The sequence below is a fragment of the Mobula birostris genome, chromosome X, assembly GCF_030028105.1.
Source record: "Mobula birostris isolate sMobBir1 chromosome X, sMobBir1.hap1, whole genome shotgun sequence".
Classification (NCBI taxonomy): domain Eukaryota; kingdom Metazoa; phylum Chordata; class Chondrichthyes; order Myliobatiformes; family Myliobatidae; genus Mobula; species Mobula birostris.
The window spans coordinates 5,194,737-5,209,482 of NC_092402.1; the positions used below are offsets into that span (position 1 = coordinate 5,194,737).

Below are 14,746 nucleotides of genomic sequence, written 5' to 3' on the forward strand. Positions count from 1 at the left end.
CCACACCTCCACACCCTCAATCACCCTCAGACCCACCCCTCCACACCCCCAATCACCCACCTACCCACCCCTCCACACCCCCAATCACCCACTGACCCACCCCTTCACACCCCCAATCACCCACCAACCCACCCCTCCACACACCCAATCACCCACTGACCCACCCCTCCACAGTTCCAATCACCCACTGACGCACCCCTCCACACCCCCAATCACCCAGCGACCCACCTCTCCACACCCCCAATCACCCACTGACCCAGCCCCAATCACCCACCGACACAACCCTCCACACCCCAAATCACCCACCGACCCACCCCTCCACACCCCCAATCACCCACTGACCCACCCCTCCACACACCCAATCACCCACTGACCCACCCCTCCACACCCCCGATCACCCACTGACCGAACCCTCCTCACCCCCAATCATTCACTGACCCGCCCCTCCACACCCCCAATCACCCTCTGACCCACCCCTTCAAACCCCCAATCACCCACCAACCCACCCCTCCACACACCCAATCACCCACTGACCCACCCCTCCACAGTTCCAATCACCCACTGACCCACCGCTCCACACCCCCAATCACCCAGCGACCCACCTCTCCACACCCCCAATCACCCACTGACCCAGCCCCAATCACCCACCGTCACACCCCTCCACACCCCTAATCACCCACCGACCCACTCCTCCACACCCCCAATCACCCACTGACCTGCCCCTCCACACCCCCAATCACCTACTGACCCACCCCTCCACACCCCCAATCACCCACTGACCCACCCCTCCACACCCCCAATCACCCACTGACCCACCCCTCCACACCCCCAATCACCCCTTGACCCACCCCTCCACACCCCCAATCACCCACTAACCCACCCCTCCACACCCCCAATCACCCACCGACGCACCCCTTCACACCCCCAATCACCCACTGACCCGCCCCTCCACGCCCCCAATCACCTACTGACCCACCCCTCCACACCCCCAATCACCCACTGACCCAACCCTGCACACACTCACTCAACCACTATCCCACCCCTCCACACCCCCGATCACCCACTGACGCACCCCTCCACACCCCCAATCACCCACTAACCCACCCCTCCACACCCCCGATCACCCACTGACCCACCCCTCCACACCCTCAATCACTCACCGATCCACCCCTCCACACCCCCAATCAATCACTGACCCACCCCTCCACACTCCCAATCACCCTCTGACCCACCCGTCCACACCCCCAATCACCAACTGACCCACCCCTCCGCGGCCCCAATCACCCACTGACCCACTCCTCCACACCCCCAATCACCCACTGACCCACCCCTCCTCACCCCCAGTCACCCACAGTCCCACCCCTCCACACCCCCGATCACCCACTGACGCACCCCTCCACACCCCCAATCACCCACTAACCCACCCCTCCACACCCCCGATCACCCACTGACCTACCCCTCCACACCCTCAATCACTCACCGATCCACCCCTCCACACCCCCAATCAATCACTGACCCACCCCTCCACACCCCCAATCACCCTCTGACCCAACCGTCCACACCCCCAATCAACAACTGACCCACCCCTCCGCGGCCCCAATCACCCACTGACCCACCCCTCCACACCCCCAATCACCCACTGACCCACCCCTCCTCACCCCCAATCACCCACTGACCCAACCCTGTGCAGTGCCAACGTTTTAGTTTCGATTTCCATCTCGATTTGTCGGTCCGCAGCCTCCTCTTGTGCCGGGATGAGTCCACATTCAGGGTGGAGGAGCAAAAGTCTCCAACCTGATGGTGTGATGAACGTCGATCTCTCCGAACATTGCTGGAAAAATATTTGAAGGTACTTCAAGACCCCACACCAGGAAAAATATAAGGACACAAACGTGGCGTGTTGGAGAAGGTGTGGCTCCAAGGAGGAAAATCATTTCCATACTTTTTAGGATTGCCCTAAATTAAGTTTATATTGGGAAGTCATTCAGAGAACATTAGTTAAGGTATTTAAGACTCAGATACCTCTGAACTTTGAGACTCTCTACTTGGGGCATGTATTGTTTTTGGAACAGAAGAAAGATATAAAGCTGCTGCAGGCCCTTTTCGCGGCAAGTAAGAAATCGATCACCAGGAAGTGGTTTAATCCAACATCACCTACACTAGAAGACTGGCATGAAATTATTTTGGAAATATTTAAAATGGAAAAGATGACCTACTCTCTGAGAATTCAAAAGGAGAAATTCTATCTTATTTGGAATAAATGGATTGAATTTATAACCCCAGTGCGAGCAGACGTTAGATGACTGTCCCAATGGTTTATGCTGTTTGTCTCACCAACGTAGTAACAGTGTTAACGTAAGCACCCTTGGCTCAAATGTTTACTGCTTTTTTTGGAAAATGTGGAATTAACACAAGTAAAGAAAAGAACTGGGGAAATTTTGGACCAGAAAGAAATGGACCAGAAGAGATACATGGAAATTAGTATTCAACTACTATTATTAATATTGTTTATAACTACTATTACCACTATTTAGTTTAACAGGGTGGAATTACAATTGCACATTAACATCTATTTGAGTGCCAAATTATTTTCTATATTATCTCAATGTGCACTTGTGATTGAATAAATTAAAATAGATTTACTCACATCAAAAATGGAAAAGGTTATAAATGAAAAAAGGAACAACGATTTCTCAAACCTCTGATAAAAATAAAATAATAATCCCTCCCTCTCCCGTCTTGTATTCCCCACTCAGGCCCATTTCCACCTCTCCCCTGGGTCCTCTCCTCCTCCCCTTTCTCATGTGGTCCTCTCCCTTTCCCTATGCAAATATTTTACTGCTGAGGCTAATGTAACGGCTTCTGTGTAATGTTCCATGGGCAAGGGAATGGTTTCTCTGTAGCAGCGACGTTTGGGTTATGGCTCGAGATAACGGGGCTTTGGAATGTACCTTATCCAATGGGAGAAATGTTATTGTTTCTTGTGAGTCTGGAAGAGAGATTTTCGCGGTCTCTCATTGTGGAGCGATGGAGAGCGAGGACACGGATGGATAGAATCGGAAGACCCCTGGATGGAGTGGACTGAGGAGCGAGGGTCCGAGGGTCGGCTATGCTCGGAGGTCGATGGGAACAAATGAATGGACAGTGAGTTCCAACGATGCGCAATAGACTTTTTTCCTTAAAATGGCACTTTTTTCTTTACTAACCCTCTGTCCAGATTAAGGAGATGTCTCGGCTTTTGCGGGGCCAGGAGTTGTTTTCCCCCACACGAACACGTGCTGGCTGAGCCCAAGGGTTACACCTATCGGACCCCTTCCTCTTCAGCCCTTCACCTTTCCCACCTGACCAGCTTATCACCTTCCAGCCGTCCTCCTTGCCCCTTCACTTCCAGTCCCGAAGAAGGATCCCAGCCCGACGCGTCAGCTGCTTGTTCATTGGCCGAAACGCTGGCCTGCCCTGACGAGTTGCTCCAGTGCTTTGTGTGCGGGTTGAAATGTGGTTTTCTAAGGGGAACATGGGGTGGGGTGGGAAAATCTTCTTCACTCCAGAGGGTGGTGAGAGTGTGGAAGGCGCAAGTGCTGGATGCATGTTCGATTGTGACACTTAAGAGAGGTTTGGATGGGTACCTGGATGGGAGCTGTATGGAGGGTTGTGGTCCTGGAGCAGTTCGATGTGATTAATAGTCCAGCAGGGACTAGATGGGCTGAAGGGCCTGTTTCTGTGGTCTATGACTCTGTAACCTCACAAGGTCTCAGCCGAGAGATGGGGTCAGTGGCTGTTTGGAAAGTGTTGGAGTACAGAACAGACTCCTCAATATGGCTGGTTTTCAAAGCCTTTATTCACGTCTCAGAGATACAGAAAGCAAAAAAACCACTTGATATCTGTTTAAAGCCGTGCACGGAAGTCTCCCCTGTCGTTTTCCAAGGCCCCTCTGCCATCTTGATTAATTCATCTCCTGCATACGAGAAGACACCACTTTCCCGTCCACAACCTTCTCCACCACGGTAAACGTCTTGGTCTGGGTTGAAACAATGGGCTCTGAAATGAAAAACAGTCAGTCAGAGATCTCACAGGACGGTCGCCTGATACAGTCACCAATCAGCAGTCACAAGACCATCAGACACAGGAGCAGATTTGGGCTATTCAGCCCATCGAGTCTGCACAGCCATCCCATCATGGTTGATTTACTATCCCTCTCAACCCCGTTCTCCTGCCTTCTCCCTGTATCCTTTGACACTCTGACTAATGAAGGATCTATCAGCCTCCAGTTTCATGAAATACTGCACGGTGAATCTGTGGGATTCGTTGCCACAGATGGCTGTGGACGTCAAGTTATTGGGGTAGACTTAAAGCAGAAATAATGCGCCTAATTCTGTTTGATGTACCAAATGATCTTAAATATACCAAATGACTTAGCCACTGCAGTTGTCTGTGGGAATGAATTTCACAGACTCACTGCCCCCAGGCTGAACAAATTCCTCCTCTTCCCTGTTCTGAAGATACATACTTGTATTCTGAGGCTGTGCCCTCTGGTCCCAGATTCCTCCACTATAGGAAACATCCTCCCCACGTCCACTCCATCTGTGTCCTCTGGTCCTAAACTCCCCCACTATAGGAAACATCCTCTCCACATCCACTCCATCTGTGTCCTCTGGTCCTAGACTCCCCCACTATAGGAAACATCCTCTCCACATCCACTCTATCTGTGTCCTTTGGTCCTAGACTCCGCAACTATAGGAAACATCCTTTGGTCGCTGCCCGACCTGCTGAGTTCCTCCAGGATTTTGAGCACATGACCAAACTTTTTCAGACTGACTGTGCCGTGCAGACACGGTAAGACGGCCTACTTACTTCTTTCTTCCTTAACCACCGTCTTCTGTATAGTTGACTTGCTTGACACTTGGCCAGAAGACTGACCCCTGAAAAACAAAGGGGCAGAGTGTGACCTTGCACTACGGGAAGGGCGGGGAGTGGGAGGAGGTCAAGACTTCCAATTAAATATTGCCTGCCACAGAACCTTAGCACACATCTCACATCACATCACAGGCAAAGCCCACCCCACCATCGAGCAGATCTACAAGGAAGAAAATAGCATCTGTCATCAGTGACCCCCACCATCCAGACCAGGCTCCCTTGCCATTGCTACCATCAGGAAGGAGGTACAGGAGCCCCAAGACCCACACCACCAGGTTCAGGAACAGTTATTACCCCTCAACCATCAGGAAGGAGGCACAGGAGCCTCAGGACCCACAGCACCAGGTTCAGGAACAGCTATTACCCTCTCAACCAACAGGGTACTGAAGCAGGTTGAAAAGAACTTCACTCAGCCCAACTCTGAACTACAACTCTTCCACAACCTACAGGACTCACTTTCAAGGTCTCAACAACTCATGTTCTCGGTATTAATTTACTTTTACTCAACATTTGCACGACTTGCCCTCTTTTGTATATTGTACATTTTTTAATCAGACTTTGTTATGTAGAGTTTTTTATCTACTCGATTGTATTATTTTACTTCCTTGTCAACAGCTGAGTCTCTTCCCAGGGCAGAAATGGTAACATGAGGGGCCACACCTTTTAGGGGGAGGAAAGTATGGGAGCGTTGTAAAAGGTTGCGTTTCTTTTTGACAGAGAGTGGTAGGCATTTGGAATGCCCTACAGGGGCAGTGGGAGAGGCATAAGCATTTAGGGAACTGAGGAATCTCTAAGATAGGGACAGGGATAATGGGAAAATGCAGGAGGGAAGGGTTGGATTGATCTTACAGAAGGTTAGAAGCTTGGCACAACTTTGTGGGCCGAAGGGCCTGTCCTGTTCTATGTTCTAGGACTGGATTGTATTCAGGTTCGAGTCTGGCCTGGCGAGTTGCTTACCCGTAGCCGCCCAGCAGCCTGCGATAGGTCTCAATTTCTGCCTCCAGTCTGCTCTTTATGTTCAGGAGCCGCTGGTACTCCTGGCTCATGGACAGGATCTTGGCGCGGAGATCGCCCAAGTCCCCTTCCAGACCGTTGATGGTCATCTGCAGATTGGCCCTCTCGCCGGAGAAGCGCATGTCAACCTCGTTCAGGTTCCCCTCCAGCGAGTTGATCTGGGAGCAAGAGGTGGACGGTGAGAGGGGGATTTCCAGTGACCGGGCTGCACCCACCCGAACTCCCGTCCTTCTACAGACGCGCGGTAGAGATCATCTGAACAAACTGCATCACCGCTGGGCACGGGAACTGCCCGGCAGCACACAGGAAGACGCGACAATGGGTAGTCAAAATTACCCAACTATACACCGGCACCAGCCTACCCACCATCCGTATACAGAAAGGTGCCGGAAACAGGGCCGGGAACATCATTAAGGATCACACCCACCCTGCTCCCGGACTGTGTGTCCCACTCCTGTCACGGTGGAAGATGTGTAGCATCCACGCCAGGACCTCCAGACACAAAAAACAGTGACTTTCCAACAAGCAGTGAGGCTGATCAACACCTCCACCCAATAACCCACACCTTCACACACCCCAATCACCCATTGACCAACCCTTCCACACCCCCAATCACACACTGACCCACCCCTCCACACCCCCAATCACCCACTGACCCACCCCACCACACCCCCAATCATCCACTGACTCACCCCGCCACACCCCCAATCACCCACTGAGTCACCCCTCCATACCCCCAATCACCCACTGACCCACCCATCCACACCCCCAATCACCCACTAACAAACCCCTCCACACCCCCAATCACCCACTGACCCACCCCTCCACACCCCCCAATCACCCACTGACCCACCCCTCCACACCCTCAATCACCAACTGACTCACCCCTCCACAGTCCCAATCACCCACTGACCCACCCCTCCACACCCCCAATCGCCCACTGACCCACCCCTCCACACACCCAATCACCCACTGACCCACCCCTCCACACCCCCAATCACCCATTGACCCACCCCTCCACACCCCCAATCACCCACTGACCCACCCCACCACTCCCCCAATCACCCACTGACCCACCCCTCCACACCCCCAGTCACCACTACTTTATTAATTCCTGTCAGAGTCACCTCATGTACAGACACTCCTGTACCCTGCGTCACTTTGCGGACATACAACCTTTGCGAATAATCAATCAATCAATCAATCAATAGCTGGGTGGCTGCCTGGCCTCCCCCACCACCAGCCCAGCCCGGCGGGTTACTCACAATGCTTTGCATCGTGCTCAGCTCGGTCTCCAGCCCCTGACAGCTGTGCCTCAGTTCAGTTAGTCTGGATTTCTCCCCATCGATGGCACCCGATTTGATGCTGATCTCCTGTTGCACAGCCGCAAACTGAAACAGTTGAAAGTAAATTTTTATTGTCAAACCAGACGTACCACACAACTACACTGTTGATGTCCAAAACTCGTCTGTGAAAGGTCTGTTGGGGGTGGTGCTATCGTCGGGCACGTGTCTAAAACCCCCACACTCCCCCATCCCGGGACCTACAGTAGCTCCAAAGACCTCACCCCGGGGAGAGGAAGGAAAAAATGGGATATACATCTGGGGACAACTTGAAAGACTGGGTCACAACATCGGACTCTGGTGAGCGGCTGTCAGCTGCCGATTCTGCAGTAGGGGTGATGGGCCCTCTGCGAGCCGAAGGGTTGTGGGAGCATTTGAATGATGGGGTAAGTGAAGTCATCCCCTCTGATTCATGGTTGATGGTTGAGGGGTGATAACTGTTCCTGAACCTGGTGGTGAGGATCCTGAGACTCCTGTACCTGCTTCCTGATGGCTGAGGGGCAATAACTGTCCCTGAACCTGGTGGTGTGGGTCCTGAGGCTCCTGTACCTGCTTCCTGATGGATGAGGGGCAATAACTGTTCTTGAACCTGGTGATGTGTGTCCTGAGGCTCCTGTACTTCCTTCCTGATGGCTGAGGGGTAATAACTGTCCCTGAACCTGGTGGTGTGTGTCCTGGGGCTCCCGTACCTTTTCCCTGATGGCAGCAGTGAGACGAGAGCATGATCTTGTTATGAAGAATAGTGATAAAGCTTCCCAAGGAAGGAAATTGGGGAGAATGGGGGAGGGGGAGAGGTATGGGGACCCTCAGTGTCACCTGGTAGAGTGGATAGACTTGCAACAGCGTAAAACCGTGGTTAGACAACTCTTGGAGAATTGTGTTTATTTCTGGTCATCTCATTGCGGGAAGGATGCAGAGGGAGATCCACCAGGATGCTACTTGGATTAGAGAGGGTGCAGAGGAGATTCAGCAGGATGCTGCCTGGATTAGAGAGGGTGCAGAGGAGATTTGCCAGGATGCTTCCTGGATTAGAGAGCATGTCTTATGATGATAGTGAGCTGGGATGTTTCTCTTTGGAGTGAAGGAGGATGAGAGTAGGCTTGACAGAATTGTGCACAATGGTAAATGGCACAGATCGAGTGGACAGCCAGAGAATTTTTCCCCCCGGGTGGAAATGGCTAATACAAGGGGGCATTATTTTAAGGTGACTGGCGGAGAGTGTAGGACGGGATGTCAGAGGCAACTTCTATCCGTCAGGATTGGTGGGTGCAAGGAATGTGTTACCAAGGGTGGTGGTAGAGGCAGATTTAGTAGGGACATGGAAGAAACTTATAGATTGATACATGGATGGAAGAAAAAATGGAGGAGGGATGGGTTAGTTTGATATTGGTGTAGGTGAAAAGGTTGGCACAACTTCATGGGCTGAGTGCCCTGTATTCTGCTGTAATGTTCGATGTTCTGTTGGAAAAGCTATAGTTGCCTGCTCGCTGGTGGGGAAGGTAATGGATAATTTGATCATTTGGGAACCAGTGGGATGGTTAGGGAGGAAATGTTTCTTGAATTGTGGTGGTGGGACAGAGTCTAAAGTTTGGAGACAGGATGTTCCAGAGAATCGTCACCGTGTCTTCCACTCAAACAGCGCAGAAAGAAGCTGATCAGCCCAGTGGCTCCAGAGGGGCAAAGTAAACCAGGAAACACATGGATGTGTAGGAATCTGATTTCTCTTCTGCCTTGACAACTGATCGTGTGTCAAATGTTAATTTTAAATCTACAGAAGATGACACTGAGGGATTGAGTGAGGATCGGCTGTGAAGGGATAGAACCAGCATGATGGTCTGAATGTCCTCCTCCTTTCCGTGTGGGGCTTAAACCTGGAATTCTGAGGGTGACAGGTGCAAGGGCTAGGTGTTGAGTCATCGTGTGATGGTGCAGAGATCGGGGTGGGATGACACCGTAACGGCTGACAAGGTTCTAATACATCTTGTGGGGTGGGGTGGGGGGAGCTTCAGCCCGGGTAGTTGAATTCCAACGGTGTCTCTGAGGCAGCTGCTCATTCTGCCCAAGATCTCCGACTTCTCCAGTTTGCTCCAGTATTCCAAAGACAGGGCAGTACGCAAGGGCTCAGGGTAAATTGCCCTCTGTCTAGATTCGGGTTGAGAGGAAAATTGGATGGGCCATTATGAATTGGGAGAGAAGATGCCACGGGCCGAATGGCCTGAATATGCCCCTATACCCTGCGGTCACCTGGACGTGTGAACAGGTGGGTGGATGGGCCGCAGGGCTCGAAGGGACCGGGAGGGCCTGTTCTGCGCGGATTCTGGGAATACGATCCCCGTTACCTGCTGCTTGTACCAATCGTCGGCCTCTGCCTTGTTCTGGTTGACCATGGCTTCATACTTGGCCCGAATTTCTCCCAGAACCTTGAGCAAGTCCACGGAGTCTTCAGCTGTGACATCGACAGAAACATTACCAGACATCTGAGGCTTCAGGCTCCTGAGCTCCTGCAGGAAGGAAGAATACGCAGCCATTTCACCCTCTGATTCTCGGCAGTGACACGGAACAGAAACGACTCACAATGTTTGGGCAAATATGCCCATTGCTTACATCTTCGTGGTTTTTCCTGATGTAAATGAGCTCCTCCTTCAGGTTCTCAATCTCGGTCTCCAGCTGGCTCTTCACGAGGGTGAGGTTATCCAACATCGTGCGCAGACCATTGATATCGTTCTCAACGGACATCCTGATGGACAACTCAGTTTCAAACCTATCGAGATGGGAAAAGAGCAGGACATTTTGGTCATCGGTGGCCAGGGCTGAAGTCGTTAAGCTTTTCCTGCACCAAACTATACAAGATATCTGGGCCTGTACTCACAGGAATTCAGAAGAATGAGGGGTGACTTCATTTAAACACATCGAATGGTGAAAGGCCGAGATAGAGTGGATGAGGAGAGGATGTTTCTTATCGGGGAGGAATCTAGGATCAGAGGACACAGATAGACTGGATGTGGAGAGGATGTTTCCTATAGTGGGGGAGTCTAGGACTAGAGGACACAGATAGAGTGGATGTGCAGAGGATGTTTCCTATAGTGGGGGGGTCTAAGACCAGAGGGCACAGATAGAGTGGATGTGGAGAGGATGTTTCTTATAGTGGTGGAGTCTAAGACCAGAGGACACAGATAGAGTGGATGTGGAGAGGATGTTTCCTATAGTGGGGGAGTCTAAGACCAGAGGGCACAGATAGAGTGGATGTGGAGAGGATGTTTCCTATATTGGGGGAGTCTAGGATCAGAGGACACAGATAGAGTGGATGTGGAGAGGATGTTTCCTATAGGTGGGGAGTATAGGAGCAGAGGGCATTGGCTCAGAATAGAGGAGCATCCTTTTGGATGGGAGATGAGCCCCCCATTTCTATCCTGTTTTCCACCCCTATGCTTAGACGAAGAACAAAAACATTTGCTCCAGAGGGGCTCACGGTGAAGCATTAAAAAATATGGGATCCAGAGGGGTACAGCACTGGAAATGAAGTCGGAGGTTTGAGCGGAGATTGGTCGACAACCCCTTTGTTAACTCATTACATGCCAAACCTCTGAATTCGCTGCATACTATAACAGAGAGGCAGGAAAGCTGTTAGAATCTGGAGCAAAAAGAAACACAAGGTGCTGGTCAAGCAGCATCTGTGGAGGAAGTTTTATGTTAACGATAGTCTATGTCATTTTCAACCACACAAGACACTCTGCAGATATTGTAAATGCAGAGCAAACCACACACACAGAATGCTGGACAAACTCAACAAGTTGGGAGGCATCTGTGGAGAGGAATAAAGAGTTTTGATTTCTCTCCATAGATGCTGATTGACTTGCTGAGTTCCTCCAGGAGAGGCAGTGCAGTATGTGTCTGTCTGTCTGTGAGCCTATGCTTGTCTGAGCGCCTGTGTCTGCTCTTCTCTGTTCCCAAGAGGGGGAAAAGGAAACTTCCAATTGTTAGATTGAGATCTCTGTCAGTGTTTCACATGCCAAGTTTGTTCGGATACCAGTGTCACTGTATTGTATTTGACTTTCTGGAAAGCATGAGCCTTTTATAATATTACTCCAGTTTTTTTTTGCGGGGGGGAGGGAGGGGGAGAATACGGTGGGTCTACTTCCCGTTTCTAGGCCCCACACTCCAGTCCAGTAGCTGGCGGTAATGGACCTTATTCTGGTCCGCCAGTCGCCATTAAACTTCCGGAGAAGAAGACGACGACCTGCAGGACTCAGTTGGTCCACTGTCCGCCCTTCAGCGGAAGGGAAAGGGGCCGGAGGAGGCAGACGCGGTCAGTTGGAACCCAAAACTCGCATCGGCAGGCTCGGTACTAACTTGGCTTTGAAGTCTTCCGCCGCCAGTTTGGAGTTGTCCACCTGGAGCATGATTCCGGAGTTGGCCAGGATCAAGTCGTTGATCTGTGGGAGACAGGAGGTGGAAGTGTACCGGGTGGAGCAAGGGGGACGTGGGGAACCACAGGCACACCGTCCCGCCCGCTTCTGGTTTGCAAGGTTAAACTTAAACCCCTCAACCCCTACCTCTCTCCTCCCAGCCCCCGTCTATCTCAGGGCTACCTCTTCCTCCACCAGCCCCTCCCTCCTCCACCCTGCCCTCCCCACCAAGCTCCTCCCTCTCCACCAGCCCCTCCCACTCTCTCTCTGTCTCCTCCACCCCGCCCGTCCCCCTTTCGCCTTCGATCCCCTTTTCCACGTGGATTTTCCCGGTTTCTTCCCGCATCGCACAGACGTGAATCGAGGGCCCGCTACGTTGACCCGTTTCGATGGCCGTGCGAGAAGTAAAGTCAATCCTTCACCCCCCTGCCCCGGCCCTTCCCCATTCCTTCCCTCGCACCTAACGTTCTCCTCTCTGCGGAGGGCACGGCCTCAGACCAGAGGATAGAGGCGAGGAGGAATTTCTTTGGTCGGGGTTGGTGGCGAATGTGTAGAACTCGTTTACTACGGGCGGCCGCAGACAGGTTGGGTAGTCTTCAAGCGGGAGGTCCTCAGGGGCGGCGAGGCGCCCCTTTCCCTCCGCCAGCCCGCGGGGTCACCCTTGGGCAAGGTGGTTAGCCCACCTTGCCCCCTCCCCACATCCACCGTGTCCACATGAAACCGTGAGATCAGGTGGTGGACGGTCGAATGAGCAGTCGATGCCGGTCACAAGTCCTGGTGATGTGACCACTGACGCCAGGCAGACAATCTCTGAAGAGTATTGGTACTGGCCGGGGGTGGGGTTAGGGGCGCCCATCTCGTAAAGGCAATGGCCAACCACCTCTGTAACTTCGCCAAGATTCATTTGAGAGGGACAGAAGGTTAGCCAGACTGGAATGGCGGCCCACACTCGATGGGCTGAATGGCCCCGTTCTGGTCGGGTGTCTAATGGCCAACCTCCTCGCACCCTGACATCTCCCCGCCTCCCCCGGCACACACACACTCACACACCACACACACACACTCACACATACACACACACACACACATACACACACACATACACACACACACACACACACACACACACACCACACACACACACACAAACACACACATACACACACACACACAAACACACACATACACACACACACACACACACACACATACACACACATACACACACACACACACACACACACACACACACACACACAAACACACACACTGACAATCACTGGGGGGAATGGGAGTTGCTTTTTCCGGGCTCTTACCTGGTCGCGAAGGCCCTTGATGGTGGCCCAGCACTCGCTGTAGTCGCGGGTGGTGGGACCCGCCTGTTGGTAGTACTCCCGGATCTGAAGCTCCAGTTCGGCGTTGGACTTCTCCAGGGAGCGCACCTGGTCCAGGTACGTCGCCAGCCGGTCGTTCAGGCCCTGCATGGTCTGCTTCTCGTTCAGCAAGGCGGCGGAGGAGATGCTGTACCCGCCGCCGGACGCGCTGCTGAACCTGCCGCCGAACCCGATGCTTAACCCGCTGCCGAACCCGCCGCCGGATCCGTACACCATGCCGGCGCCCAGGGCTGAGCCCAGGCCGTAGCTGGAGGCTCGGCTCTGGCCGAAGCCGTACATACTGCCTCCCCGCTTGCTTGAGGAGACCCCGGACATGCTGCGGGACCCCCAGCTCTGACCGCCGCTGCTGCTGCTTCTGACGCTGGTCTGCATCTTGTTCCTCAGGCCTTACACCGAGCCACTGGTGTGCGGCCACCTCCTTCTCGCCTCTTTAAATCCTCATCCCGAGCCGGGCCACCGCCCAGAGAGAGAGAGGGAGTTAAAAAAAAAGCGCTGGGCGTGGAGCGGGTAAGCCGCCTGGGGCTCCTTGGAGGGTCTCGAGTTACGGGGGACACACCCAGAGTCCGGAACCCACGATCCCGCCGCCTCCCACGGCCGCGAAGCAGATCTGATCCATTCTGGAGGAGAGAGAGACAGAAAGTTTCTCCAAATTTAATTGTTCAAGTGCAAATGTGTAATTGTCGTTCAACCACTCTTCCGAAATCAGCCAAGCCCACAGCGTTCCTCCGGGACCCGGGGGGGGCAAAACAGGTTACCGACACGTACACAGCATAAAGTTAACGATGGCGGGAAAGCACACGGTTATAACATACAATGATATATTTAAAAATAATGACTGGTGTGGGGTTTGGTTCAACATTAATCGATCCCTGTAGCAGTGCCGGTGAAGGTGCCAGTAACAGCGGGGAAACCCGCCCTCGTTCTCAGTCCCTGCGAGTCAGTCGGGTGTATTAGATTTCAGAGAGAGATTTCAGACAGCGAGCTGAGGGTCAGCGGATTTACAACGGTGGGAGTGTCGGGGGAGCGAGGAGGGAGGGAGACAACTGTGTTGATGTCTTCCGCTTCTGTAGTGGGAGGGGCCGAGTTGAGTGAGGAAGACCCCCTCCCAAGTATTGCCGTAGCCCTTTTCTCACTGTTACCGTCAGGGAGGAGGTACAGAAGCCTGAAGACACACGCTCAGCGATTCAGAAACAAATTTCACGACACATGCCGGCGATAATAAAGTGATTCTGAATGGCAAATGGGCTCTTGGCTTTAAATAATCCCAGTCATTCAACACCACTTTCAACAGTGAGTTCCCGGCGGTGAGGGAGCTGGTCCTGCAGCGTGCTTTGGAGAGCGGGTTGGGGTGGGGGAACGAAGGAGGAAGGGCATGGCGAGACACTGAAGGTGTCGCGGTCACACAGCGCAGACTCCAGTTGGTGACGGCGACTTGGTCCGCTGGACCCGGACTACCGAGGTCGGGAGTGGGGAATTGTCCCAGCGCAACGGCTCCCCCCCCCCCCCACTTTTAAAAACTACCCCGCACAGGTTCCACTCTGTCATTGGATTCTTCAGAAAGCCTACAGAACACCACTTAACGCGTTCAGTATGAATGTGAGACGGAGAAGGCTTTTCAGGGTCTATTCTTGTCCTGGTGAGGGGTCTCGGCCCGAAACGTCGACTGTGCATTCCT

General features: G+C 52.9%; 1 protein-coding gene across 1 annotated transcript; it reads right to left on the reverse strand.

Moving 5' to 3' along the window:
* Positions 1-3,898: 3,898 nt before the first annotated feature.
* On the reverse strand, positions 3,899-13,389 carry LOC140191364 (keratin, type I cytoskeletal 19-like). Its single transcript, XM_072248707.1, has 8 exons — positions 12,994-13,389; positions 11,622-11,704; positions 9,876-10,032; positions 9,611-9,772; positions 7,194-7,319; positions 5,872-6,086; positions 4,852-4,919; positions 3,899-4,038 (listed from the first exon to the last, which is right to left on the reverse strand). Exons 1-8 carry the CDS (start codon positions 13,384-13,386, stop codon positions 3,944-3,946), a joined length of 1,299 nt encoding a protein of 432 aa, XP_072104808.1. The 5' UTR covers positions 13,387-13,389; the 3' UTR covers positions 3,899-3,943.
* Positions 13,390-14,746: the final 1,357 nt, after the last annotated feature.

Excerpts from the sequence above, each read along its gene's own strand:
- LOC140191364 (XM_072248707.1), bottom strand. The coding sequence starts at position 13,386 with ATGTCCGGGGTCTCCTCAAGCAAGCGGGGAGGCAGTATGTACGGCTTC. Across the intron at positions 11,705-12,993 it reads TCAAGGGCCTTCGCGACCAG|ATCAACGACTTGATCCTGGC; the intron begins GTAAGAGCCCGG and ends TGTCTCCCACAG. Across the intron at positions 4,920-5,871 it reads AGGCTGCTGGGCGGCTACGG|GGGTCAGTCTTCTGGCCAAG; the intron begins GTAAGCAACTCG and ends TTTGTTTTTCAG.